Below are 26,285 nucleotides of genomic sequence, written 5' to 3' on the forward strand. Positions count from 1 at the left end.
GCGACGTTTAGCGCATGCCAAGGTGTCTATATCCTTTGTTTTTCATCGAACAGCAACATTTTGGGGTATGTGAGATAAATATTTGGTAATTGCACTAAGCAGTGCTCAAGACAATGTCCCTTTCAATTGACCCACGGGATGTGCTCAAGGCAATCAACTCTCCTATTCATTCAATCTGAGCTCTTTGTAAGGATCTTGTATTTTTTTTTATAATTGCTCTTCATTATTAAAATGCATTTCATTACTACAAAGCCTATTTTCCATTAAACCATATCCAAATTATATATTTCAAATGATCTTTGCTTGACATTAACATATGATTATGCAAGAATAGAATTTCCCATGCACCTCGCTAAAATGGCATAGCTTTTGTATCATGCGCATCCAGATTATCATTAGTTCTCAATAAAAGGGTTATATTAATTTGTTGAATACAATAATCGAACGATACATATTTGCCAGTAAGAATAAGAAACGAAAGGAAACTTTTGGTCTCATAGGAGGCTCAGCGTATTTACTTCATTTATCTAAGCAGAAACCTTGGATGGATCTTTTTTAGAACAAAGATACAAGTGGGAGGGGTGTTTGGGGGAGGGGCTTAGCCCATCCACCAAGAACATCAATCATCACAATTTGCATACAGTTTATGAAATATCTTTTGTTAAAATCAAATCGAATTGTCATGCCTCCTGTTCAAGCTAGAAACCGTGTAAATGGTAGAGTTGCTCTACCTGAAGATTACAATTTTCGAAAATGAGATTTATGTCGAGTAAATAGAGAAATTTGATAAATAAATCAAAAGAAATAAAAAGGAGCTGCATTGAGACCACCCAGAACACCAAGGTCACCGAGAGCACCTGCCGTTTTGAATTCAGAGTTAAGAAGAATGCGACCTCATTATCTACAAGAACATAATAATGTACCTAATTCAACACTGGATAGCATTGGTTTACAGAGAGGGTTTACGGTATCGAAGCAAAGGTGCAAAGCCATGATAATCAGGTATTGAATCCAATACTAGATAGCATTGGTTTTAATGACGGCTTTACCGTAGCGAAGCAAAGGTGTAAAACCATAGTGTTCAAGCAGCAAATTCGGGTTTTCATTTCCATTGTTAATAAGCTTACCAGTAACTTATCGCATCAAAATCTGCATGAATCAGCTTTACCGAAATCAATATGCCTCCGGTTCGAATTAGAAGTTGCACAGGCTGCAACGGCCCTTCCAGAAGACTTCAGCTACTAAAGATGTGATTCATGCTGTGTAAATAAAAGCCATAAAACAAAACATAACCAAACTGGATAGTTTTCAAGCCTTCATAGGTTGACATGTAAGCCTTTCTGAGCCACCGGAATAACGCCAAACAATTGTACTTGAATAGTAGTAACTTCCTGGCACCTTTGCTCAACTTTTTGAAGGTCAAAAAAACATGGCCAAAAATCGACCAAAAAGCACGAGGTACCCCTCATGGTTTTCATCGAAAATCAAACGATCGCGTTTTTCACCTTGATAAAAAAAACTTTTACTATGATATATATTGAATCAAAATGTTTCTATCGATCTAATGTAGCCCCTAAAAGCATCTTTGTGGAACTTTGATATGTAAAATCTCGACTTTTTGGCCAGAAACCTCTTTTCATATTTTTGTAAGTTATACAATAAGTTTATTCAAAACATCTATCTTACTTTGTACCATTGGATGCGTCTTGAAAAGCACTCCAAGAAAGCTTAAAGACACATAAGATGATCATCCTATTTTATATAGTCGAATCTGCTAAGATAGATCAATCGAGTCGAAGATCATCAAAATTTGTCCAATCTGGAACAGCCTATGAGTCTGTGTTTGAATTAATTTTAGCTTGTGTGGCTGGCTGGCAAACTCAATGCCCTTTTTATTATCATGATAATAGGTTGTGAATCGTATCATCGTAGCTGAACTGGCGATCGAATCCTTCATAATGATCGGTATTGGATATACAGAACTTGATGTATTGACCCAGTTTAAACAATAAGATAGATTGATTGATGATTCAGCGATAACGATCTCATATAAATAAGAGGTGCTTGAGTCAGTTAATAAACCCATTAGTTTTCGTATCTGGTTACTTTTAAAGTCTTCCTTTTGATCTCTATCTTAATTTATTTAATAATGTATCTGTTGGTACAACAAATACCAGTATGCTACTTGCCCGTATATGAAGTAGCTACGTGTATATGGATGTAGAGCATCAGATAAGAATTAGATCTACAGATAATATAAAGGGGCTTCATGTGTAAGTGGAGGGTCAAAACGAAAGTAGCAGTATTTTGATAAGATACGCAAGGGCTATCGGTAACGTGAGCTGCCGCTGTGCAGGTTGGTTCTCACCGAAGCGTAGATACACTGGTTCATATAATGACAACACAGAGGACTAAGCCAATAATACGTGGTTCCAAGCCCCAGACTTCTTTTAGGATGTAACAAATGGTGAATTTATTAGATTGCTAGGGACAATATACGGCCATAAGTTTGATTAGGCATAATCCTTTAATAAAAAGCAAGCAATTAAACTTAAAAGCACACAACGATCGACTACTATGTAAACTATGAAAAGCCAAACTACTATATTGAAAGCAGCAAGCGAACACCTTATTGCGAAAAATACTGTGAAGCCTGGAGTTTAATAGCTTTAATATGGATTGAAAATGGTGTTTCCAACGTCTAAGGGGAGGAAGAAGTAAAAAAAAAAAAAAAAAAAAAAAAAAAAAAAAAAAAAAAAAAATCACAACAGAAGAGTGTAGAGGGTAGGCCAGACTATTAATAAACTTGGTATTTCATTACACATAAGCCAATTTGAAAAACAAGACAAGTGGCTCTAATAAATCACCAACACATCCCACACAACAAAACACTCAAAACCACAAATATAACTGACCATGCTTTTTTAATGGTAAAAAGCCCTATTTAATGAAAAAAAGGAAACAAAATACAAATCGAAAAAGGAATAGCAAAATACACTTGCTCTCTTCTGATCGATTCGTTTTCTTTTTCTGTTTGTCGAATTTACTTGAGGGGAACAAACTTGGAAGAGTGAGTAGCACCAATACCGGGACGACCGTGCTTGACAGGCTTGTAAGAGATGGAGAACTCGGCGAGGTAGTGACCAGTCATCTCAGGCTTGATTTCAACTTGGTTGAAAACCTTACCGTTGTAGATACCAATGACGGAACCGATCATCTCAGGGACAATAATCATGTTACGGAGATGGGTCTTGACAACCTCAGGCTTCTCGCCAGCGGGAGCGTTCTTCTTGGCAGCACGGAGCTTCTTGATGAGACCCATAGGCTTACGCTTAAGGCCACGTTGGAATCTTCTGCGAGCACGACAGTGAACGAGCTCCATGAACTACAAAGGTTGGCCAATGCAACAATGTCAGTTGTCTCCATTCTCACGCGTATATGTGCAATCTCAAGTGGCGATATGATTTACCTGTTCAGAAGACAAGTCCAAGAGTTGTTCAAGGTCAATACCACGGTAGGTAAACTTACGGAAAGTTCTCTTTCTAGGAGTAGTTTGCTCGTCAGCCTATGTAGATGAGAATTAATGAATAAGCTGCAACATTGGCTCTGATCAATTCAAAGGACAGGAAGGAATGCATAGTGAGAGGGAGAGAATAAACAGTGATTTCCAGTAGTAAGTGTACATGTGGTGATGTCCTGGGCGATAAATCGACATGTGGTATTTATCAGAGGCTGATGCGAGTAATGGTATCCATGTTGTATTGAGCTGATCCACTTCATCCATCCATTCATCTCCATGTCTGATCCAGTTCCTTCCATCCAATTGATGCTTTGATGTATGGATACAATACCATGATGAGGAAAAAAGGGAAGATTACTAGAATGTGCGTTTGTAGAATCCATATATCCTCCCCCCCCCCCCCTTCTGCCTTTCTCTCTCTCAGCACTACCCTGCGCTATGCTCACTGTCCATCTTGAGCGCATTCACCAGCAAAAGTTTTCACTTGGTGCACCAACATCATAAGCATCCGACCCGGACGCTTACCTCGGGCCCTTTGCAGAGAAAGCCTCTTTTTTTTTTTCGTATAGAATTTTTCATAATTTTTTTCAACATTTTCGACCTCTTTTCTCGTTTAACGACACACCCCTCTTTCAACAAACCTACAACATGAGACCTATTTTGCTTCAAGGTCATACCAGAGCTTTAACTCAAATCAAATACAACAGAGAAGGTGATTTACTCTTCTCAGTCTCCAAAGACAAGGTCGCCAATGTCTGGTACTCTCATAATGGTGAACGTCTCGGTACATATACTGGCCATCAAGGTTCCGTTTGGGCCATTGATGTCAATGGTAAGTGGTGCACACTTTTGCGCATTAGGTTCCTGTTTGATTGACGCATACCATAGCCAACTCTACATTGCTCGTTACTGGTTCTGCCGATAATAGCTGTAAGCTTTGGGAGGTTCAAACAGGCCGCTGTTTGAAGACATGGGAGTTCAAGACTGCTGTCAAGCGCGTTGAATTCAGTGAGGATAATACTATGGTGTTGTGTGTTACTGAGGAACGTATGGGTTTCTCTGGTACTGTCACTGTTTACCCTGTCAACAATGATGTGAATGGCACTCGTAAGTTATCATGTGTATATCAAAGGAGATGTGAGACTGATTTGGCATGATGCTTGTAGAATCCGATGCGCCTGTCGTTACTATTACTAACAACGGTGGCTCAAAGGCTGTCGTTGCTGGCTGGACCTGCTTAGACAAGTACATCATCACTGGTCATGAAGATGGCACTATTTGTCAATGGGATTGGAAGACAAACGAAAAGGTTAAGTCTATTCACCCTCACGAAGGTGTCTTATCCGACATGCAATTCAGCCCTGATCGCACATATTTTATCACTGCTTCCAAGGACAAGAGCGCAAAGATCTTTGATTCACTCAGTTTAGACGAAAAGAAATCATTTTCTGCTGATACACCTCTCAATTCAGCTGCTTTAACTCCCAAACACCAAGAATTTGTCATTTTGGGTGGTGGTCAAGATGCCATGAATGTCACAACTACATCTGCCAGACAAGGTAAATTCGAGAGTAGATTCTATCACAAGATCCTTGAAGAGGAAGTCGGTCGTGTTAGAGGCCATTTCGGTCCTATCAATACCATTGCTGTTCATCCTGATGGTACAAGTTATTCAAGTGGTGGTGAAGATGGTTACGTTCGTGTCCATCACTTTGATCCTGACTACTTTACATTTAAGCTTGAAATCTAAGTAAAAAACAACCACTTTATATATAATAGTAGAATAAAACATGAAAAAAAAAGTAGACGCTATATGGGTTTATTGAGTGTGTGTCATCAAAGCTGCGATGATTCGATGGTTTGCCTTGTAATGGATATATCTTTCTGTCTGTTGAGCTGATCTATCACTGCTCGTGTTAGCGATGAATTGGCTCGACCGTGGGCTCGTAGCATCCTCTGCTGCGGTGCCGCTGTAGTGATCTGTGTAGAGATGTAAGTGGCTTCTTCTTGCTGTCTATTTTTTGGCGGTGGCGGCGACAATAGCTCTTCTGATTCAGTGTTGGGCCGTGTAATATAAGTAACTGGTGGCGGTGGAGGGAAGTTGCGATTGGGTTGGTTGAAATGCACTGCTGCCCATGTGGGATGTTGTCGCTCAATTTCCATCAGTGTGTTCTCCAATATCTTGATCCTTTCAAACGCAGAAAATGGTGGTTTTGCAGCGCTATCCAGCTTTACATTGAGATGCTCCTCTATATTGCTCAGTCTCTCAGACGTATCCGCTGCTGTTGCTACTTGCGTTGAATCGTCTGGTTTGGATTTGTCGTTGTGTGCCAGCAGAGATCTCGCAATAGGGCCATCTTCATTGTTGACAATGTCAAACTTCATCTGAATGTTGCGATTGATTTCTCTAGCATCTGTCCTCGCGCAAGTAACGTCGTCTGCTGTGGGATCATGTCTACTCAAAAACTCTGTTCTGTTGCTTTCGTCCAATTCGTTTTGCTTTGCCTGGATAAACGTGTTGATTCTCTGCTCAACCTCTTCAGTCGTTGCTCTGATTTGAATCTGCTCTCCATCAAACCGCTTTATTCTCTCCTTTTCATCTTCTTCGTCCTGCTCATTGTCGCTTCGTTTTCGCTTGGATACAAGCAAGCCGTCGTGCGTCTTGTCCGGTTTGCCAATAATCTCTTCTTTGGCATCTACATGTCTCTCCAGGGAAATTAAAAGCTTTTCGACCAGTGTCTCCAATTCTGCTGGCAGTTTCTGCAATTGGCTTTGCGAGAGCACAACCAGCTCTGATTCTAAGCATTCGCTCGTTTCTACAAGACCAATGCTTTTGAAAAAGTGTGCTAGCTCTTTGTCCCACGAGAAAGATGCTTCGGTTGTCATGAGAACGTAGATAGAGAAGTTGTAAAGGTATTGATGCTGTTTTCTTGCACAAGTAATTAGGCTATGAAAGAGAATAAATCGTCACAACAATGCGAGTCTGGTCTACATGCAAAATGATAATAATCGAGATCAGCACACAGAGGTGGAATGCATCAGGGCATTGTGCCTTATTTGAGCCATTATCAATTAAAATACGAAATCTTTGATATGTGAGTTATATTGATAAGTTTGATTGATTTGAGACATGAAAAAAAACGAAGGTATAAATGCTACAATGTATTCAGATAAAGCTGCTCTCGTTGACGCTTCTGAGATATTTGCTCATCCTGAACAAGCCTACCACGAACATGCTCATCAAGCCTTCCCAGTGTCCATACTTGAGCGGACCGCTTGAATCTGAATGATTTGGGATCTTTGAGAATGTAGAATTCACCATCGCACATGATGCAAATCACATTTCCTCGCTTGTACTTGTTTTTTAGTCAGATTGTGCCACCATTTCTTGCTCTGCTTGGAAGATGAAGAGGCGGGCTCTCTGAAGACAATCTCGGATGGTGTTTCAAACTGGCCAACACGAGATACATGCTGTCTTATATTTGCTAGTTTCTTGATGTAACTGGCCATATTCTCTATGGTGAAAATTTCCAGCTTTCCGTCATTGGCTAACTGGGGTGTCCAAGTCAGTGCATCATTGTGTCCAGTACGATCTTCAACTGCTTCCAATCCGTACTTGGCATCGCCCCAAAGGTCAACCTCTCTTCCCCTGAGAGCGGAGGTAGCATGTCAATATATGTATATCCAAGGCTTTAGCTCTACAGACCAAATGTGAGGTATGTTCCTTGCTGTTCACGTTCATCAATCTCCAACACGTCATGTCCATCTTTGCGCTGTGGACCTGCTAATTTGACATAGCCACCAGGGTAAGCGGTCGTTTCAACTTGCCAAATGTCCAAACGAGCTGCTTCTGATTTCTCCAGTCGCTCAGTGATCAACTCTTCTAGATTCTACAGGCGTTTGCCCAGAATGTTGGGATGCTTGATGGTTCTGCCCCAGCCTAGCACCTGACTGAAATCGTTGCCAGTGCCAAAAGGAATACCTACGAAAAAGAAACGTCGAGTTAGAGTCGCTCTACATGAGATATTGCAAATGTACATGCTTACATGAGAAAAACATGTAGTCCAGATCGATATGATGATGAACCAGTAGCTCAAATGCGCTCATTACTGTTCCGTCTCCACCTGCGCTCCACACATGTATATGTCGAGCTCTTACAGTTTTGCTAATTTTACGAACACCAGAGTCGTGTTGCTCTAGTAATGCTTCATCTTCGAGCGACGGCAGCTGGCCGCTTTTGGCCATTTGCTCTACAAGTTGTATGCTTTGTACGCCTAGATTTCTGTCCTGTTCATCCAGAATGATGTGTATTTCAACTTGCACTTGAGGAAATCGTCTCAATCGAAAGTGCTGAATAGGAAGCTCCACTAAATCTTTGCCTTTGCAATCACCGGAAAGAGGATTCACAAAAATGAACAAGTAAATGCTCGGTCTTCCTTCAGTTTTACTGTCTTGAAAGCGAACAGATGTGCTTAGACGACTTGTTTCATTGAGCATGGAGGGCCGAGTAAACTTCTTCTTTTCCTCGAGTAGATTGGGATGATTAATTATAGGTGACAATTGCGGGGAGGTATCTCGTCTCTCAGTCTGGGCGGTAGTTTCGTATCAATTGTGAGATGACTTGTAGATACATCTTGATTTCCAGTCGGGGGGGGGGAGAAGAGGAGGAGCATTCTGAAAAATGAATGTGCCATTAGATATGGTCTCTTTTGCTTGCATTATGAGCTACCAGCATTCAATGTACCTGTCTTTGTAAAGGCACAATGTCTTTTTCCTTGTCTTTATGATTGTCTTGCGGTAGCGGCACACTATGGCTCTTGTCATTTGCCAATCCGTCAGAAGAAGCAGGATCGGCTTTGACAATAGCCTCTTTCTTGCTAAATAAGGAACTTGGCAGAAGATTTGACATGAAAACGCCAGGCATAAAGAATATTTAGTTTAAAGAAAGAGTCGAGATCTCTTAATTCTGTATACATCTGAATATATATATATATATATATATATATACGTTTTCTGATGCTCTTGCAGTTATATTATGTGTATTACATCATGATTTAGGCACGGAAAAATCGAATTGCCTGATAAAACTAGTACATAACCATGAACATCAAGCTTTGTATCACCCGTACATGTTATTCAAGGAGGTTTTTTTGTATACTCTGCGCTGCCATAGCCTTTGTTTTATGCTATTAATTGAATAGTATACGATCCAAGATGTCTCTACCGAGAGACTTACAATGCGGCCCATCGTGTGGAGTCCAATATGAGTGAATCAAACATGTGCGCATCTTGAATTACTACAAAATAATGCGCCAGTGGCCCAGGCCGCTGTGCTTTTTTTTTTTTTCTTTACCTTCTATTTCTCAATAGTGAGCATCCTCAAGATGGCAATCAATCACAATCAAGAGCGAGAGCAGAGTTCGGTTATTATTAGCAGACATCAGCGTGCGGATCCTTCAATGCATTATTATGATACATGTCCTATTTGCTATACACGACCGGGTATGCCTCTAGTGCCTCCCCTCAATTTTGCAATGATAGGTTCAGGTGTGTATCGGTCAGGACACCCAAACAAGCAGAACTTCGCGTTTTTGAGAAAGCTTGGATTGAAAACAATATTGTAATGAACATGTGGATGATTCAAGCTGAGAGATGGTGATTGACATGTCTGTCTACTTTTTAGATATTTTGCAATGGAAGACTATCCTCCAGAAATGCAGCATTTTGTCGAGCAAGAAGGGATTGAGGTCTTGCACTATCGTACTGAAGGAAATAAGGAGCCGTTTGTGGAAGTGAATCCTGAAGACATATCACACGCACTGGTTAAGTTGCTGGATAAGAGAAGCCATCCAGGTAAATATCAGATGGAATTGAGAATATACAGGTCAACTTATAGCAGCTCACCCTGATAGTGCTTATCCATTGTTTAAAAGGAAAGGTAAGATTAGAAAATGACAAACAAATGCGCATCTGCTGAGAGTATGTCATTATTATAGCATCGAATCGGTTGTTTAGTGGGCTGTTTAAGAAAGATTCAAAGATGGTCAATGACCTCAATATTTGATGAATATCGAAAATTTGCAGGAACCAAAGTGCTCGCAGATCAAGAGGTAAAGCAGCGATTCAGATGATTTGGACAGAGCACATCAGATAACATTTAGAACACACAGTTTATAGAGACATTTGACCACGATTTGGTACCTTACGATCATCAACATCGACCCAGTTGGCTGTAACTGCTTATATTCATAGACGATCTCTGTACATATTTCACCATTAAAAATACCATTTCAAGGCATTGATATTTGACATTTTATTGTTGGCAGTTCAATAATGAGATTAAGTGAATGTGTATGTAGTTTGTGGCTTTTTTCATGTAAGTGTTTGTGTATTTTATGGTACAAGGTGATGCCTAATATGCGTTGCTATTTCATTCATCTGTTTTGGCATTCGGTTTATAGTAGTGCTCTCCATCTTCAATTTGAGACGCAAAACGGATGGAGGACCGGTTATCTGGTTTTTGAAATTGCACAATCGTTGAATCAGGCTCATAGACAAAATCTGTCATGGTTGACTCGCTGTCCTGGCCAATGCTCGCTGGATCAATTGCATTACTGTTACTGGATTTCTTTGATTTGCTCTGCTTTCGTTTAAGTATCACGACACTCAGTACAAGAAAGATGCCACCGCCCAACTAAATTGTGTCAACTTTTGGTATAAAGCGTGGTCACCGAGTACACTTACTATAACAACACCTCCACTGACAACACCAGCGATTACTCCTGCTTTAATACGGGCTTCAGTTGAGATTTCATGTTCCTTTCCTTCAATGTTTGCATTGGGATCGAGATCAGTAATATTACCTGCGGGCGGTATGTATGAGTACTTTTGTTAGGCAATCTTATGAGCTTGGTTACCTGTATTGTTTCGAACCTTGCCGTCTGTAGATGATGTGTTTCCTGACAGCCATGCCACATTGGCAGTGTATTGCGTAATCCATGACCAACTTGAGGTACTGAGAATATTGACATCATTGAAACCCGTATTATCGCCACTTAGCCCAAATGTCACAAGCATGAAATCGTCTACAAGATAGGCTTTGGGTATGTTCTGTGAGATTTGTTGGGTCAAAAACTTGAGTGAACTTGATATACCTTTATGATATCTCCTTGGTTTTGGTGGTACACCCTTGATGGAGGGTGCTGTCCAGCGCATTGTAGCTAGCTCTAATATAAAAACATCGTTCATCTGAATGTGTTCGTCTTCAGGCATGCCTCCACCAAAGACAATGACGCTTTTACCGTCAAGGCCTAAATGAAATTGAATATGCATTAGTATACAAAGCACCATCCAGACAGCCATTGCCAAGTATACAGCAAGTGCTTTTGCTGTATACATATGAGCATTGATTTTTATACATTCTTACTAAGTACAGCGGAATGGCCTCTTCGAGGGGCAGGGATGTTTCCACCGGCATTAATATTGATCCACTGATTATTGTCTATATCAAATAGTAACAAGGAGCTCATGGAGACGGGATTTAAGGCAAGTTGGCCTGTTGGATCCGTCACATCATGTGAGTATACTACCCCACCAATGATTAGTATGTATTTGTTGGATATTATGGTGGCAGTATGGTCAATACGAGGTGAGGGATTGTTCTCGACTTGAGGATGTGATACTGTCCATGTCTGTGTATCGACGATAGTCCATGTATTGTAGAAAACGCTGGGACCGCCATACGTAGACATATCACTGATATTAAGGCATTATTTTTAAGGAACCATTATTGTATGATCTTGATACTATTTTACCTTTGACCTCCCCAGAGCCATATACGACCTTGATCATCTGACACTGCGGTATGTTGTTTTCTAATAGAATAACTCAGTTTTTTTTTTTTTGCATAATCGTCATAACGGCAATAAGATACATACCTTCGTGCTGGCATATCTCCTTTGATGGTGGGACTTTCCCAATGATTTTGCAATGCGCCATAGTACAGCGTCGATTGATTCTTCATGTTGGGTTGAACGATGGCTGCACCTCCATCAATCAAAAAGTTGTGTGTGCTGGGCAAATACGTTGCAGCAAAGAAGGATACAGGCGGTATTTGATCTACTGATGTCTCCATGACAGACCAAGCAGGGTCTGTTGTATTCCATGACTGATATAGGTCTAATGAGTGCATCGAATTTGTCGAAACGCCTGATTCCAGTAATCCCCCAAAGCATACGAGTGCACCCTTGAAGGTCAATAGTACGCATTCTACTCTTTTTTAATGTCATTTGAACGGTTTAGCTCAAGACAGAAACAATGCACACAACATGATGAACTTGCCATTGGCCCATCTGGGAGATGGCTTGAGCGAGCTTTGCTGATCTATCTGAGCCATGACAGAGGAAACAAAGAACATTGATAATAGGAACAGATTGAACGTCGATCCATTTATCGATTTCATTGAATAGTGCGTTTGAATCTCTAAGGTGTAAAGAAAGAAAAAGGAAAAGAAGAAGGGAGAAATGCGAAATATTATTAAAACGGCTTGTCTAAAATAATGATTTCCAGTAATATGGAACGATACATGTCCATAGTGTCATTATGCTGATTTTTGTTCCATTTAATTGACACCAGGTTCCTCTTTATATCACAATTAATTCATATTCTAACGCCCGTTTTCAGTATTTGATATGATTTTGCAGTTGCTTTTTGATTGCAAATAATGATGCTATTCCATATATTCAAAAAGTTTCATTTATACAAACATAGATGCATGCGATGACAACAATATGCACAACATTATATTACAAAAATACAAGTTAAAAGCGAGTTTGAGCCGTGTCGAGTTACCGAGATGTTGATTTGTATGGCGACAACACTATCCACACTGGCAAAAAGGGAGAGGTACGCGGGCGATTAGAATCATGGACTACATGGTTTAAAGCGATATTGAACCCAAACTCAGTTGCATGTTCTTTGTTTGCTGGATTACATACAAATGTATGTTACCTTGTACGTGCCTCTTTTACTGACATGACACACATGACGCACGTAAAAAGATCATGTATCGATGTACATGATAGTTTATGTCAGTTCATGTGATTGTGCATGGATTTTGGCAGTTGAAGGCTGAAGGACACAACAAGTGATTTCATTTTACTCAGTTCGTACTCAACTACCTTTTTTTTGGGGGCATGATGAAGAGAACGTATCAAGGCACAAAGAGTGGTTCAAAGGCACGTTACTTGGTACTACTCCTACATCATAATGGTAGGAAGAGTGAGGAGGGGGGGAGGGGAATGTCGATTATTACATCAGCGTGATCCCGGAACAAAATGAGAACAAACTGAACATAAACAAGAATGGATGCAACTGAAATGGCACTCTACTTGTAATAGGACAATGGAATCAAACAATAATGCCGTAGAATGTATGTAATAACTCCTATCTCCCTACTATATGATACAATGACATTCCAGATATTGGGCCGAGACGCTCTGTTCTGCATGTCAGCGCACACTAATTGATTGCTGAACAAAAGGTGCATTGTATGGATGCTTTGTATACGCCACTAAAGGCCAATCTCAATTGCTCTACTCTATCAGCGTGATGGCCATTTACATGCACCAATAATCAGATTTCGTTTATCTTGAATACATTGCGAGTAAGGGCTATCAATGATTATTATAAGCCACGAGTGTATATGCTTCGGATGGCTCTCTACCTTTGCTTCGTTTCGGTGAGAGCCAACCTGCGCAGCGGCAGCTCACGCTACCGATTGCTCTTGCGTATCTCATCAATATACTGTTACTTTCATTTTGGCCCTCTACTTACACATGAAGCCCCTTTATATTATCTGTAGATCTAATTCTTATCTGATGCTCTACATCCATATACACGTAGCTACTTCATATACCGGCAAGTAGCATACTGGTATTTCCCCTTTTTTAGTCCTTAATGTCCCTGATACAGCAAAACCTGAGCGCATTTGAGCTGCGTTTTCTCGTATTCAAGGCCTATTTAGAAGGTCAGAATAGCACCAAACAATTGCTCTCGTCTAGAACTTACTTTCTGATATCTTTGCTCAACTTTTTGGGGACTAAAAAAACATGGACAAAAAAATTGACTAAAAAGCATGAGGTACCCCTCATAATTTTCATCGAAAATCAAATGATCGCGTTTTTCACCTTGATAAAAAAGACTTTTACTATGATATATATTGAATCAAAATGTTTCTATCGATCTAACGTAGCCCCTAAAAGCATCTTTGTGGAACTTTGATATGTAAAATCTCGACTTTTTGGCCAGAAACCTCTTTTCATATTTTTGTAAGTTATACAATAAGTTTATTCAAAACATCTATCTTGCTTTGTACCATTGGATGCGTCTTGAAAAGCACTCCAAGAAAGCTTAAAGACACATAAGATGATCATCCTATTTTGTATAGTCGAATCTGGCAAAATAGTTCAATCGAGTCGAAGATCATCAAAATTTGGCCAATCTTGAACAGACCATGAGTCTGAGTTGAAATTAATTTTGGCTGGTAGGGCCAGCTGGTAAACTCTGGCAATAATAATAGATGCTTTTGAAACGTATAGCAAATTACATAGCACTATCGTTAGCCATGCTATCCTCCTTGAGTTCTATAATCAATAACGCCAATCTGGACATTAAAGATTCAGGGGCTGCATAACATGTCTGCAGTAAGTATGGGAAACTGGATCATAATCAATATTTCTCTCCAAGAGATGGTCAGTTTCGTTAAACTGGGTGTTATCAGTAATATATCATCTTTGGAACAAAATAAACGTTAATTTCAAGTTTTTAGTATTTCAAATAATATGTTGCCTAGGTTTCTGTTTCGACGAGTTCTTCTCCATGGTCGAGTATGTTTGTTTTGTTGTCTCGATCGCAACCGTTGACTATATCTCTGAGACTCCGGGTCGTCGTTCAAAGAAAACGTTGAAAGCATTGAGCAGAGGAAAGAGAATAAAAATAAAAATGGCTTTTGTTAATTCATTGTAAAATCATTAATCATATATAAGCCAGGCATTTGTCAGGCATGTTTCGTATATGATTGCAGATTTATATTAAATTATTATCAATCAGCAATCGTGTTTCCTCTAACATTTTAGCTATTATTGATTTTGCAATATTAGACCATGACCTGCGGCAGCGCGAGCTACCTAAATGTAGGTTGACTTCCACCAAAGCGAAGCATAGGTCAGAAAACCAGCCAGAGTCGAAATGCTCATCGTAACGTAATAAATTTATGGTCCCTGGACACTTTCAAAGCCTCAAAGAGAAGAAGCTGACCTAATAAGTATTTTGATAGACTGGCTTTATTAATTATAGAACTCAAGGAGGGTAGCATGGCTAACGATAGTGCTATGTAATTTGCTATACGTTTCAAAAGCATCTATTATTATTGCCAGAGTTTACCAGCTGGCCCTACCAGCCAAAATTAATTTCAACTCAGACTCATGGTCTGTTCAAGATTGGCCAAATTTTGATGATCTTCGACTCGATTGAACTATTTTGCCAGATTCGACTATACAAAATAGGATGATCATCTTATGTGTCTTTAAGCTGTGTCCCTGGTGGTAGGGCGAAGTGGTAGAACTCCCGTATGCCAACGGGAGGATCCCGGTTCAAATCCTGGTGAACGCAAGTTGTTTGATTTTTTGAAGTAGTACTGATGTCCTCGTTTGGTGTTTTTGTACTCTTATCCATGATCTATATTTTGACGATTTCCGCAAGACTGTACTGGCTCTAGGAGTCGCACCTTATTAGTAGTAGATTTCTTTCCCAACTTAATTCAAAAATATCTTATTCCCCTTCTTTGCAGACATTGGGTCCACCAACAGTCTTTTCTTTCCCTCAGTATGACATTTTAAGGACTTTAAATAAAACCTGGAGCTCGACTCCCCTACAAAAAAAAAAATGTGTCTTTAAGCTTTCTTGGAGTGCTTTTCAAGACGCATCCAATGGTACAAAGCAAGATAGATGTTTTGAATAAACTTATTGTATAACTTACAAAAATATGAAAAGAGGTTTCTGGCCAAAAAGTCGAGATTTTACATATCAAAGTTCCACAAAGATGCTTTTAGGGGCTACGTTAGATCGATAGAAACATTTTGATTCAATATATATCATAGTAAAAGTCTTTTTTATCAAGGTGAAAAACGCGATCATTTGATTTTCGATGAAAATTATGAGGGGTACCTCATGCTTTTTAGTCAATTTTTTTGTCCATGTTTTTTTAGTCCCCAAAAAGTTGAGCAAAGATATCAGAAAGTAAGTTCTAGACGAGAGCAATTGTTTGGTGCTATTCTGACCTTCTAAATAGGCCTTGAATACGAGAAAACGCAGCTCAAATGCGCTCAGGTTTTGCTGTATCAGGGACATTAAGGACTAAAAAAGGGGAAATACCAGTATGCTACTTGCCGGTATATGAAGTAGCTACGTGTATATGGATGTAGAGCATCAGATAAGAATTAGATCTACAGATAATATAAAGGGGCTTCATGTGTAAGTAGAGGGCCAAAATGAAAGTAACAGTATATTGATGAGATACGCAAGAGCAATCGGTAGCGTGAGCTGCCGCTGCGCAGGTTGGCTCTCACCGAAACGAAGCAAAGGTAGAGAGCCATCCGAAGCATATACACTCGTACTTGTAATAATAAAACGTCCGAATCGCTGGAAAATAGCTAGTGATAGCTCATGTTTACCTGCCAGCGTCAGAGCTATGTACATGGCAGCACCACTGATGCCTACAACGCTTAAAAGCTTATATTATATACCCACAAATTTAAGGTAAACATTCAGCGGAACACAAAATCAAGATGGCACCATCCACATCTAATCTAAATTTGATAATAGATAAAATGACCAAAGGGTGACAATAAAGTTTATTTAGGCATAAGAAAACAAACAAATATTTGAAAAGTTTTAAACTAAATGAATATATACAATTAGATCTTAGTTGGTAACTATAGGTGGTGGAGAAGCATTAGACGAAGAAGCCTCCTCATAGCGTGGTGTGTATTCAGGCAGGTCCAAATCCACAGGCACGGCATCATCGCCCCCTCCATTGGTAATAGTACTTGGTTGATTGAGTGTTTCTGTAGAGATGACATTATGCGTAGAAGATGCCAGGGACAAGGCAGAGTCAGAAACGACGGAGGGATAGTCTGTAATGATGATAGGGAATTCCAAGACTACAGGTTCGATAGTCAATGTAGGTACTTTATTGAAGTGTACAGTCAGTCGGCATCGGTGCGATATCTCCAAGAAAGGATCAAATTGATGTGTGTGGATGGATTTCACTTTGGGACTCTTGCTCAACGGCATTGGCGTTCTGATAAAATGTGTTTCTGAGCTACTTGAGAATGACGGCAAGTGATATGTAGCAGGTGGGAATCTGGTGATTATAGGTGGTAAACTATGTACACCTTGTTTTGTACAAAATCTAGGCGAAACTATGAGAAACAGCCCTCCCCTACAAGAATGGATTTATACACTCACCTGTATGTCTCAATCTCCTCGATAGCCAGTTCGATTCTATCCACTTCCACCCTTTCTTTTTCAACACTGCAACGAAAGGCAATAACAACTTCTCCAGACTCAATTGCAGTTGCTTTAGGAAGCTCTGCTGACCATTCAAACCATTCCTTCACACCTGAAAAATCCATCGTAGGTATCATTGCACTGGGGCTCGGCAAATAATGCCTATGAACAGTGACAACTTGATGTGTTCTGTACTTTTTGAAAAACGTGCCAGCAGTGAAGTTTGCCACTAGGGTATATTCAACAAATGTGTTTTTGGTTCTGCAACTGGCAGGCAAATGCGAAGGCAAATGCAAGCCAAATTCGATGAATTCTTCCCCTGAGAAGATGAGCTCCTTTTCCACCTCACAAATGGGCATAGTCGTCTGTATTTTAGTGGTTGCATTTGCATTGACGGGATCATCCAGATCACTGAGGTAATTTTCTCGTGGGAATGCCGAGCGAGGGGCATCGATGTCTATACCTGCTTTGCCTATGAACTGAAGGTTGACCCGATTCCATTTGATTTTGCGATCCTGAAAGACGACTTTTCCCATGAGCTTCGTTCTCATTTGAGACATTGGGTTCTCTCTTGTTGCTGGGCCGATGAAATAGACAGGTGAATCGCTGATTTCTAATAGCACAGGAAGATGCTTTTTCGAAGAAGCTGGTTCATTGGTAAATCGCTTCATCAAAATGATTTGACTTTTTTGGTAATTGAAAGATAATGAGAAAAAGAGAGACGAGAAAGCGAGGCAAAGGGAAAAAAAAAAAAAAAAAACATGAGAGTTTATATCTACATTCGTGTGACAGTGGTCAGGTAGAGTCCATTACTACAACTATGGATCACAAGTGCGATGATTGTGCGATATACACATTCAATTGAGCGCATTACATGTGCTGGTTAATCAGCCGCTTTTCTTTTGGCCAAGACATTGAAAACGATGTTGATCGAGTGTTTGTCGAGGCAAATCCGAGAAACACATACAATGGATGGTGCATGTAATCAAAGTGATTTGCAGTGCTCGTTGTTCTCAACAGCGCATGGCTGCCTTACAAGGCCCAGGCTACACAAGCACAACTGTTATTTTGCGACATTTTGTCAGGATAGCTTGCTAGAATGATCTGAATGACTGTGAGTTTAAGTTGTTGTTTGAGGATGGAAGCCTCGTGTGATCCATCAAAGTCTGGTGTATTCTACTGTCGCTTGCAAGTACATTTGGCTTATAGAAGCCTCTCATTGAGATTCTGGATAATAGATAACGTAGATTTTATTTTAAAACATGCCGAGTTGAGGAGACATGATGCTATTTTGAAATATATAGTATATAGAGAGATTAAAGAGAAAAAAGGGTATGTATGTTGAATGCAAAGTTAAAGAAAAGGAAGTATACAAATGAAATAGTTGAGCATGTAATCTAGTAAAGAATACGAGTTTGGATGTTGGCACGGGTCTGGATAATTGCACTGTATAGACTCTTGAGGTCGGTAACATCAGCAATATCAGCCATCACGTAAGCAATATCACCCTTAGAATCAGAGTATTGCTTCTCGACATTGTGGTCAGCAAAAATTTCGTTAATTTCCTATAATTTTAAATTTAGCTTGTGTTTAATAAGACTTGTATCAGTGAAACCCCCAAGCTTACCCTGAGTACACCGGGGATGTTTTGATGGATGTAAAGCACACGAACCGTATTCTTGTCGTCTTCACGGATAGCACGCAAGTCGACTTCTGGGAAGTTGACTGCATTCAGTGAGGTGCCGTCGTTGATGTATTTTGTAAGAGATTGAGAGACTTCAATACCAATCATGCGCTGAGCTTCTTCAGTTGATCCACCAATGTGAGGAGTCAATATCAGGTTCTTGCATGCTAATAATTCAGGGTAGTAATCAAAATGAGGGCCATTGGAGGCAGGCTCCTTGGGGAAAACATCGACGCAAGCGCCAGCAAGACGGCCGGATTGAAGAGCCTTTGTAAGAGCAGGGATCTGAACAACAGTGCCACGAGCATTGTTCAGCAAGTAAGCACCCTCCTTCATTTGCTTGAGCTCATGCTCACCAATCATGTTCTTGGTATCTTCGGTTTCAGGAACATGCAAACTAACATAGTCAGCAATCGCCAAAAGTTCATCAAGACTTTCCAAAGGCTTGGCTTGACCAAGAGGCATGATTTGGAGCACATCATAAAAGTAGACTGTCATACCCATAGCTTCAGCCAGGACAGACAATTGCGCACCAATGTGGCCATAGCCAACGATACCCAAGACCTTGCCACGGATTTCATAGCATGCCTTGGAGACCTTGTTCCAGATACCTTGATGCATCTCCATATTACGATCGCCCAACTGACGAGCAAGCATGATAATTTCACCAATAACAAGTTCGGCAACGGAACGGGAGTTGCTGAAAGGCGAGTTGAACACGGCAACCTAAATCATGTCAAACGTAAGAATTCAGCATCCCATCCAATGATATCCAAACACGATAAATTTCATGTAACTTACACCTTGTTTAGCAGCAGCTTGGAGATCAACTTGATTTGTACCAATACAGAAACAACCGATAGCCAGCAAGTTCTTTGCATGCTCCAAGACTTGCTTGGTAAGCTTAGTCTTTGAGCGAATACCAATGACATGAACATCACGAATCTTTTCGATTAACTCATCGCCGACCAAAGCTTTGGAGTAGGTTTCAACCTGGTAGGAAAAAAAAAAAGGGGGTCAGCATATGGGTACATCACATGTTGATTATGTGCGTTTTGTTTGTTTGGGTAATGATCTTACCTGATAACCTTGCTTGGTGAAAGCACTGACAGCAGTTTCATTGACATTCTCCAATAACAAAATCTTGACTTCGCTTGTGTTGAATGGACGGAGTACCTTGGCTTTAGGCAGGCTGAATGAACCGGAGCGAGTGCGTTTCAAATCCTCAACATCAGTAGATGTGACATTGTTGGTGGTAGCAAGAGTGTTTTCAGTTGTGTTTTCAGCGTGGACCATCTTGTAAATGTAATGGAAACAAAATGAAAAAGTTTAAAATATGGAAAAAAAAAAAAAAAAAAAAAAAAAGTGTATGACAGGAGAACGATTTCCTGGAAGTTACAGCTATTTATATTGGGATGAATCGGTGTACAGTACCTAACGCAAAAGCGCAAGTGAACAAGTAAGAGTCATTTTTAACTCCCCAGATGTAAGATCCAGATGATCATTGCGCAATATCTCTGACCGACAAGTATCTTCACCAGAGGGATAAATCAAGAGACTTGATTCGGAGATGATATGAGATCCTCCATCCCCTTTTTACATGAATCTCTGCTTTCAATCTGTAAACAATTGCCTGAGTTGACGTGATCACTTGCCTTACATACCCATCTTGATCAACCATGAACGTTTTGTATTGTAAATAATAGTGAGTGACACATATTAGATGTACACTATGAGTGGCTGTAGAATCGTGCTACCATAGATAAGCCGGATTTATACATCATTTACCATTGGCAGTTCTCATCATCTGTTTGCCCCTTGATTGCTTATGCGAGCGAGGCATTTTCGGAGGGTAAATGACTAATTTTCAAGTCATTTCACAATGACTCTTTCAAATGTCGAGATTATCATCTTGCCGACAAGCAATGGCTACATGTAGATTTTAGTAATGCCATGTTTACATTTGCAAGGGCATATGTGCATATACCTGCCTTGAATACCATTTATCTAGCCTTTTGAAGCATTCTCCATATGAAGATGGCAACATCTTGATGAACATTGTGTGTCACACTTTCGAATCATAATTTATCTCTGTTTGATTTTTCCTTATCTTTTTTTTCCCCGGGATGATATAAAAGTATAATCTCAAATGTCTTCTTTATTTGTCAGGCAACGGATAAAGCCAAGAAACAGAGTCAAAGCAGGGGTGGTGTTAGATTTAGAAATCATTGGAGATGTCAGGAATGCGCTCCAGGTATGAAAAGTGGTCCCTAGATACATATACACCATATACCTCATGACCTACAAATATAGCTTACTTGGTATTAAAGCCTTCACTACATCTACAAATTAAGCCACGTAAATAACCTTTATAGGGTAGAAATAGCGTTCTTACTGTTTAAACTGAAAGTTCAGTCAGTATTACACTAGAACACTTCAAAGAATAATACTAGCGCGTTTGAAAGTGTCATGTGCAATTTTGTAAAGGGCAGTAGCTTGACATCTCGCATTAGATTTTTCATTTGGATGTGCAATTTACAGCAATCAAATCTATTAGCTGCGTGAATTTATAACAGAAACAATAAAAAAAAGTAATCTGACTAAGCTGTAGAACTCTTTTTATTTTGCAATTTCCTCCTTCTGAGCGTTCAAAAGCATCGATTGCCTGGATGATGAGGGTAGAATTGCTTTTGCCAGCCAAAATCATTTACAATTTCGCTGTTTTCTTCCTGTCCAGATTGGACAAACTTTGCTTAAAATCGATTCAATTAATCTATTTTGTCAGTGAAAAAAAAATGTCATCGCAATACCCACTCCCTGAGTTGTGGACTCACGTCGTCCGCAACAAGAAGAAGGGCAAACAGAAGCAACAACAACAACAAAACGTCTCGTTCAACCCTACTCTGATCACCCCCTCCTGTTTCGCCTGCAGATTCGAGCCAGAACGTTTCCGCATCAAACTCAACTCCAGCACCTATTGCTATGGTACGCCCATTCATGAAAGGAGTAGAAGAGAATTCCGTCTTTATCGCTTGGCAACGGTGAAGAATCGAACTTTATTAGACAAGGCTTTGGTCAAGTTTAATGAAGAAGCGGAAAGGACAGATATGTATGAAAACTTTCTTGGATACAGAAAACAAACTCGACAATACCTCGGCCACCACTATTTGGAAACGCTGTGGCTTCCAACCTCTGCAGGCCGCAAGCACCTCATCGAGAATGGAATCACCTTGGAGGATGGGACTTACCTCAAGGGATTTCCCTCTTTTCCTGAAGATGCCAATATTGTCCACGCAACGATGGAGAAGCTTCCCTTTCTTCCAGCTGTGCAACTGAAGAAGGAAATGGCTGAACGCTTCTCTTGCTTCGGAGATGTCTTGGATCATGGAATTTTCAAGACGGAGAATGGGATCTTCCAGGGGAAAGGGTACGCCACCCTCAACCTCACGTTATCCCATGACCCGCGAAACGAATGTATGGATCTACATGAACCTGGATTTGAATGTAACGGAAAGCGACACTTGGAGCCTCTCAACAGAGTTATTATTTGGGATACGCGAGTAAAGGAGAATGAACAACGCCAAATCCTGTTACTATGGGATCAGATGCCAGCTTTCTGCCGTCACTGCCAGAAGCCTGATCATTGTCGTGCCGATTGTCCAGATTATCACAAATGGGCAATTTGCTGCCACTGCTGGCCACGTTTCGAAAAATTATGATAGGAACAACGCAGAATCGGTTCCAGCAAAGGTCCGTGCAGTTGAGAAATCTCCTGCTAAGCCCAAGGAACGAAAGGGAGCCAAGCCCACTCCTCCAAAGAGGACCGATTCTGAACGTCGAAGCAAACCAGTAGAAGACAAGGACCATATCATGCCGGATGCTCCTCAACCTAATGCTGGTTCACCCACCCCTGAAGCTTCTCAACAACAAACCAAAATGACTGGAGACACCATTATGGAAGAGAACAACACGAATACGAAGTTGTCTGATGCGGATGCATTAAACAGTGTTTCCAAGGATGTTCGCAGATCTCATCCTGAATTTGATCCCTCGAAATCAGCGAAGAAGTTAACCCGCCAGGAAGGTTCTTTAGATATCGGTGATGCCAGATATCAGCACGCTGATACCTCTAATCCCCACAGTGATACCAGACGCATGTCTGGTGATGACACGGATACGATTGATAGGAATTTGACTCCACCTGCACCTTCAGGTACACCACCTTCCACCAATCTTTAAATATGATTAATATCCACCATCAACTCAAAATAGCCACCCTCAATTGCCGTAGCTTAGTCAAATCAGAAAATCCCAAAAAAAAAGACAACAATTCATTCGATATCTTCGAACACTGGAATATGACATCCAGGTGTTACAAGAAACACATGCTACCAACACATCACCAATAGATATACTCAACAATCATTTTAACAGCAAATCAAGTCTCTGGACACAACATTGCGGCATCATAGCACTCAACAAACATTATACAATCAATCTTATATCGGAAGGCATTGATGAGGGACGCTACATTCTGGCTTCTGTTCACCATACTCGAGATATACAGGATTCTACAACTACTACATCAATTGCAACTATTCTCAACATTTACGGTCGGGCGTCACTTCCTTCGTATCGATCAGCATTACATACAGAGCTCCTGGGCATTCCTATTGTCCAGGAAACAATTACAAACACACTATCCCCTATTTTCATCATGGGGGGATTTTAACTACCAGTACAAAGATCGCCGACTGGATGGAACACTGGCTTGTGCCCCTAAGGAATGGACGGATCTTTTAGATGACTACTATATTGATATGTTTGGTGATGACAAGCAGATGACTTGGCATAGTGGGAGGTCCTTGGCCATCTTGAATTATGTGTTTTGCAGCACAAATGCACATCACCAAATCACTAGCTTCAACCAACAATATCTTTCTCAGGAATGGACGGATCATGAACTACTAGGCTTTTCCTTCCAATACCAGGACATTAATGGACGTGGACCTGGCAGCTGGAAGGCCAACCCGTTCTTGGTCCGTAACCAACAATTCCGCAAGGCATTGGCAGAATTCCTACATGAGAACGAAGAGCAATTCACAGTAATCAAAACCTTTATTACGCCTCAACAACAGTGGGATTGGGTAAAAGCCGAAGTTAAGCTATTCATCAGGAAATTTTAATTGGAAGATCTGAATTGGAGGAAAAAAAAACAACGGCACAAGCTACTTTCCAAGCGAAACAAGATGATGAGACAAAAGAAGAATCGAGGTTTGGTGTTCCAAGGGCTGGATTATGTTAACAATCAGGTCCAACAATTGCAGCACTCGATAGCGGAAATTGAGATTCTCAAGGCAGGCAAGTTTTGGAGAGAACATGGCGAGAAGTCTGCTGGGTTACTGAAGCGGCAGGCTTTGACATGAGAGAATCAACGTTTAATCGCGGAATTGAGGGATCCCACTACTGATGAACTCTGTCGGGACCAATATGGCATCGCTGCTATTGCGACCGACTTCTACTCAACTCTCTTTACACCTGATCCAACTGATTCTGTTACTGTTAGTACCTTGATTCGATCCATTCCCGGGCATCTGAGGATTCAAGGCGAACAACAGGAATCACTGATACTACTTATTGACATTGAAGATCTCCTAGAGGACAGCAAGAAAACCCGCCGGCTAAGCAGCCCTGGCCCAGACGGCTTGCCATATGAAATCCTGGAACGAGACTATCATGTGTCTCCTATGCAAGAAAGGAGATCCGGCTCAGATGAAAAACTATTGCCCTCTATCCTTAGCCAATTCTGACTACAAACTCTTTACTCGTTGTCTCAATCGTTGCATCATGACAGCATCTACCCAGCTCATCAGCAGACATCAACTGGGCTTCATCCCGGGACGGTATATTGCTGAAAACGGCATGATATGTCAACTAATTATGGAGGACGCTCAAAGAAAGTGGACAATTGCCGAACAAAGGGACAATGATCCTTCATTTCGCTCCCTGGATGCGGATATCGGGCTGCTTCTAGACCAAGAAAAAGCCTATGACCGGGTCAATCTGGATTACCTTCGCCATGTATTGCTGAAATTTGGATTTTCCCGTCAATTGGTCAAGTGCATATACAAACTGATGGGTGACAACCTAATTCGTATCAATCTCAATGGACATTTGACAGCTGAAGTAGCTAAACTGAGAGGCTTGAAGCAGGGGGGTCCGCTGTCTCCGATTCTCTACAACCTAGCCTTTGAACCCCTTCCTGCTGGTCATCATCAACGATCGCCAATTCCAAGGCTACCTGATGGAATCTGAACGAACCAAACTCCTCTGCTACGCAGATGATGTCCTAGTGTTCGTCCATGATCGTACTGATCTTGATCGGCTGCAAATCCGTATGTCTAGGTATTGCGGTGCCTCCAATGCCAAATTTAATCACAACAAAGTGGAAGCGTTTTCGGTGTATGGCAGGGATACTTGGGATTTATGGAAGGACTCTCTGGCTGAAATCCACATCAACCATCTACATTCGGTAGAAGATGATGTTCCTTTGATCTATCTGGGGTATCCTCTGGTGCAAAGTCGTCTACAACGTGTTAATTACATGGCCTCCTTGATAACAAAGACCAAAATTGCCACCCAAATCCACTCTATTCGGTCGCTGTCGGTGGTAGGTCGAGCTACCGTTTTGAACTCTCTCTTGCTATCAAAACTTTGGTATATTTTGAGAGTTACACCGTCGACGCTGGCTGATTTCAAGCAGTTGCGATCTCTTGCAATCCAATTCCTGAGAAAGAACATCTTCCCTGTCATCCCGTGGAAAGTTTGGACCCATCCTAAGGATCAAGGTGGTCTTGGTGTGATTGACTTTCAAGCTTCGGCGTTGTACTTTCGTTGGTTGCAACCGCTGCTGGTGTATGACCAATCCACGGTGGATTCTCATCCGGTATCGTCGCTCCTCAGTTATCATCTTCGAAATGTCAATCAATGTCAATATTATCAGCTCCCGTTGCTAGATCAGTGCCACTCCCAACTGTAACATAAACTATCTAATAGGTAGTTTATTTATTATTTTATCTTTTTTTTTTTTTAGTATATTTTATCTTATATTTTATCCGTATGTTCATATCTAAATTGCACCCGCCTCTTCACCATGACCTCCTACTCTTGGTGTACGCGGCTCAATCAATAAACAATTTTTTTTTTAGAAAAAAAAATCTATTTTGTCAGATTCGACGATATGAAAAGTGATATTCTCATCATGCGTCCTTAAGTATTCCTAGAGTACTTTTCAAGGCGCATCTAACGGTAGTATCTATAACACGTTTATTTTCGTAAATCCATTGAGCGATTTATGAAACCATGAAATGAGGTTTATGGCCAAAATGTTAAGATTTTACATATCAAGGTTATACAAAAGCTGTTTCAGGAGCTACTTTGGATCGATAGAAACATTTTGATTTAATATATACCATAGTAAAAGTCTTCGTTATCAAGGTGAAAAACGCGATC

At 40.6% G+C, this 26,285-nt stretch overlaps 12 protein-coding genes across 12 annotated transcripts; 6 read left to right on the forward strand and 6 right to left on the reverse strand.

The window, feature by feature from the left end:
- Window positions 1–3,043: 3,043 nt before the first annotated feature.
- Window positions 3,044–3,854, reverse strand: ATC70_004542 (uncharacterized protein; the record flags this gene model as incomplete). The annotated part of the gene is made up of 3 exons (XM_064823844.1): window positions 3,044–3,385; window positions 3,470–3,565; window positions 3,852–3,854. The coding sequence occupies 3 exons, from the start codon at window positions 3,852–3,854 to the stop codon at window positions 3,044–3,046; spliced, it is 441 nt and encodes a 146-aa protein (XP_064688669.1).
- Window positions 3,855–4,168: 314 nt separating this feature from the next.
- ATC70_004543 (uncharacterized protein) lies at window positions 4,169–5,270 on the forward strand (the record flags this gene model as incomplete). The annotated part of the gene is made up of 3 exons (XM_064823845.1): window positions 4,169–4,352; window positions 4,409–4,627; window positions 4,687–5,270. 3 exons carry the CDS (start codon window positions 4,169–4,171, stop codon window positions 5,268–5,270), a joined length of 987 nt encoding a protein of 328 aa, XP_064688670.1.
- An 86-nt stretch (window positions 5,271–5,356) lies between these two features.
- ATC70_004544 (uncharacterized protein) lies at window positions 5,357–6,406 on the reverse strand (the record flags this gene model as incomplete). The annotated part of the gene is made up of 1 exon (XM_064823846.1): window positions 5,357–6,406. One exon carries the CDS (start codon window positions 6,404–6,406, stop codon window positions 5,357–5,359), a length of 1,050 nt encoding a protein of 349 aa, XP_064688671.1.
- A 429-nt stretch (window positions 6,407–6,835) lies between these two features.
- On the reverse strand, window positions 6,836–8,429 carry ATC70_004545 (uncharacterized protein; the record flags this gene model as incomplete). The annotated part of the gene is made up of 5 exons (XM_064823847.1): window positions 6,836–7,169; window positions 7,223–7,410; window positions 7,468–7,502; window positions 7,567–8,107; window positions 8,265–8,429. The coding sequence occupies 5 exons, from the start codon at window positions 8,427–8,429 to the stop codon at window positions 6,836–6,838; spliced, it is 1,263 nt and encodes a 420-aa protein (XP_064688672.1).
- A 475-nt stretch (window positions 8,430–8,904) lies between these two features.
- Window positions 8,905–9,756, forward strand: ATC70_004546 (uncharacterized protein; the record flags this gene model as incomplete). Its single annotated transcript, XM_064823848.1, has 5 exons — window positions 8,905–9,140; window positions 9,204–9,373; window positions 9,433–9,458; window positions 9,517–9,630; window positions 9,691–9,756. The coding sequence occupies 5 exons, from the start codon at window positions 8,905–8,907 to the stop codon at window positions 9,754–9,756; spliced, it is 612 nt and encodes a 203-aa protein (XP_064688673.1).
- Window positions 9,757–9,950: 194 nt separating this feature from the next.
- On the reverse strand, window positions 9,951–11,711 carry ATC70_004547 (uncharacterized protein; the record flags this gene model as incomplete). The annotated part of the gene is made up of 6 exons (XM_064823849.1): window positions 9,951–10,214; window positions 10,265–10,383; window positions 10,438–10,830; window positions 10,947–11,275; window positions 11,335–11,394; window positions 11,458–11,711. 6 exons carry the CDS (start codon window positions 11,709–11,711, stop codon window positions 9,951–9,953), a joined length of 1,419 nt encoding a protein of 472 aa, XP_064688674.1.
- Window positions 11,712–16,501: 4,790 nt separating this feature from the next.
- ATC70_004548 (uncharacterized protein) lies at window positions 16,502–17,760 on the reverse strand (the record flags this gene model as incomplete). The annotated part of the gene is made up of 2 exons (XM_064823850.1): window positions 16,502–16,991; window positions 17,048–17,760. The coding sequence occupies 2 exons, from the start codon at window positions 17,758–17,760 to the stop codon at window positions 16,502–16,504; spliced, it is 1,203 nt and encodes a 400-aa protein (XP_064688675.1).
- A 726-nt stretch (window positions 17,761–18,486) lies between these two features.
- Window positions 18,487–20,069, reverse strand: ATC70_004549 (uncharacterized protein; the record flags this gene model as incomplete). Its single annotated transcript, XM_064823851.1, has 4 exons — window positions 18,487–18,654; window positions 18,717–19,499; window positions 19,575–19,766; window positions 19,854–20,069. 4 exons carry the CDS (start codon window positions 20,067–20,069, stop codon window positions 18,487–18,489), a joined length of 1,359 nt encoding a protein of 452 aa, XP_064688676.1.
- Window positions 20,070–21,568: 1,499 nt separating this feature from the next.
- On the forward strand, window positions 21,569–23,012 carry ATC70_004550 (uncharacterized protein; the record flags this gene model as incomplete). Its single annotated transcript, XM_064823852.1, has 2 exons — window positions 21,569–22,333; window positions 22,386–23,012. 2 exons carry the CDS (start codon window positions 21,569–21,571, stop codon window positions 23,010–23,012), a joined length of 1,392 nt encoding a protein of 463 aa, XP_064688677.1.
- Window positions 23,013–23,593: 581 nt separating this feature from the next.
- ATC70_004551 (uncharacterized protein) lies at window positions 23,594–23,959 on the forward strand (the record flags this gene model as incomplete). Its single annotated transcript, XM_064823853.1, has 1 exon — window positions 23,594–23,959. The coding sequence occupies one exon, from the start codon at window positions 23,594–23,596 to the stop codon at window positions 23,957–23,959; it is 366 nt and encodes a 121-aa protein (XP_064688678.1).
- Window positions 23,960–24,022: 63 nt separating this feature from the next.
- On the forward strand, window positions 24,023–24,583 carry ATC70_004552 (uncharacterized protein; the record flags this gene model as incomplete). The annotated part of the gene is made up of 2 exons (XM_064823854.1): window positions 24,023–24,171; window positions 24,229–24,583. The coding sequence occupies 2 exons, from the start codon at window positions 24,023–24,025 to the stop codon at window positions 24,581–24,583; spliced, it is 504 nt and encodes a 167-aa protein (XP_064688679.1).
- A 37-nt stretch (window positions 24,584–24,620) lies between these two features.
- ATC70_004553 (uncharacterized protein) lies at window positions 24,621–25,812 on the forward strand (the record flags this gene model as incomplete). Its single annotated transcript, XM_064823855.1, has 2 exons — window positions 24,621–24,959; window positions 25,021–25,812. 2 exons carry the CDS (start codon window positions 24,621–24,623, stop codon window positions 25,810–25,812), a joined length of 1,131 nt encoding a protein of 376 aa, XP_064688680.1.
- Between the last annotated feature and the right edge of the window lie 473 nt (window positions 25,813–26,285).

Source organism: Mucor velutinosus (assembly GCF_035048745.1).
Source record: "Mucor velutinosus strain NIH1002 chromosome Unknown tig00001540, whole genome shotgun sequence".
NCBI lineage: Eukaryota > Fungi > Mucoromycota > Mucoromycetes > Mucorales > Mucoraceae > Mucor > Mucor velutinosus.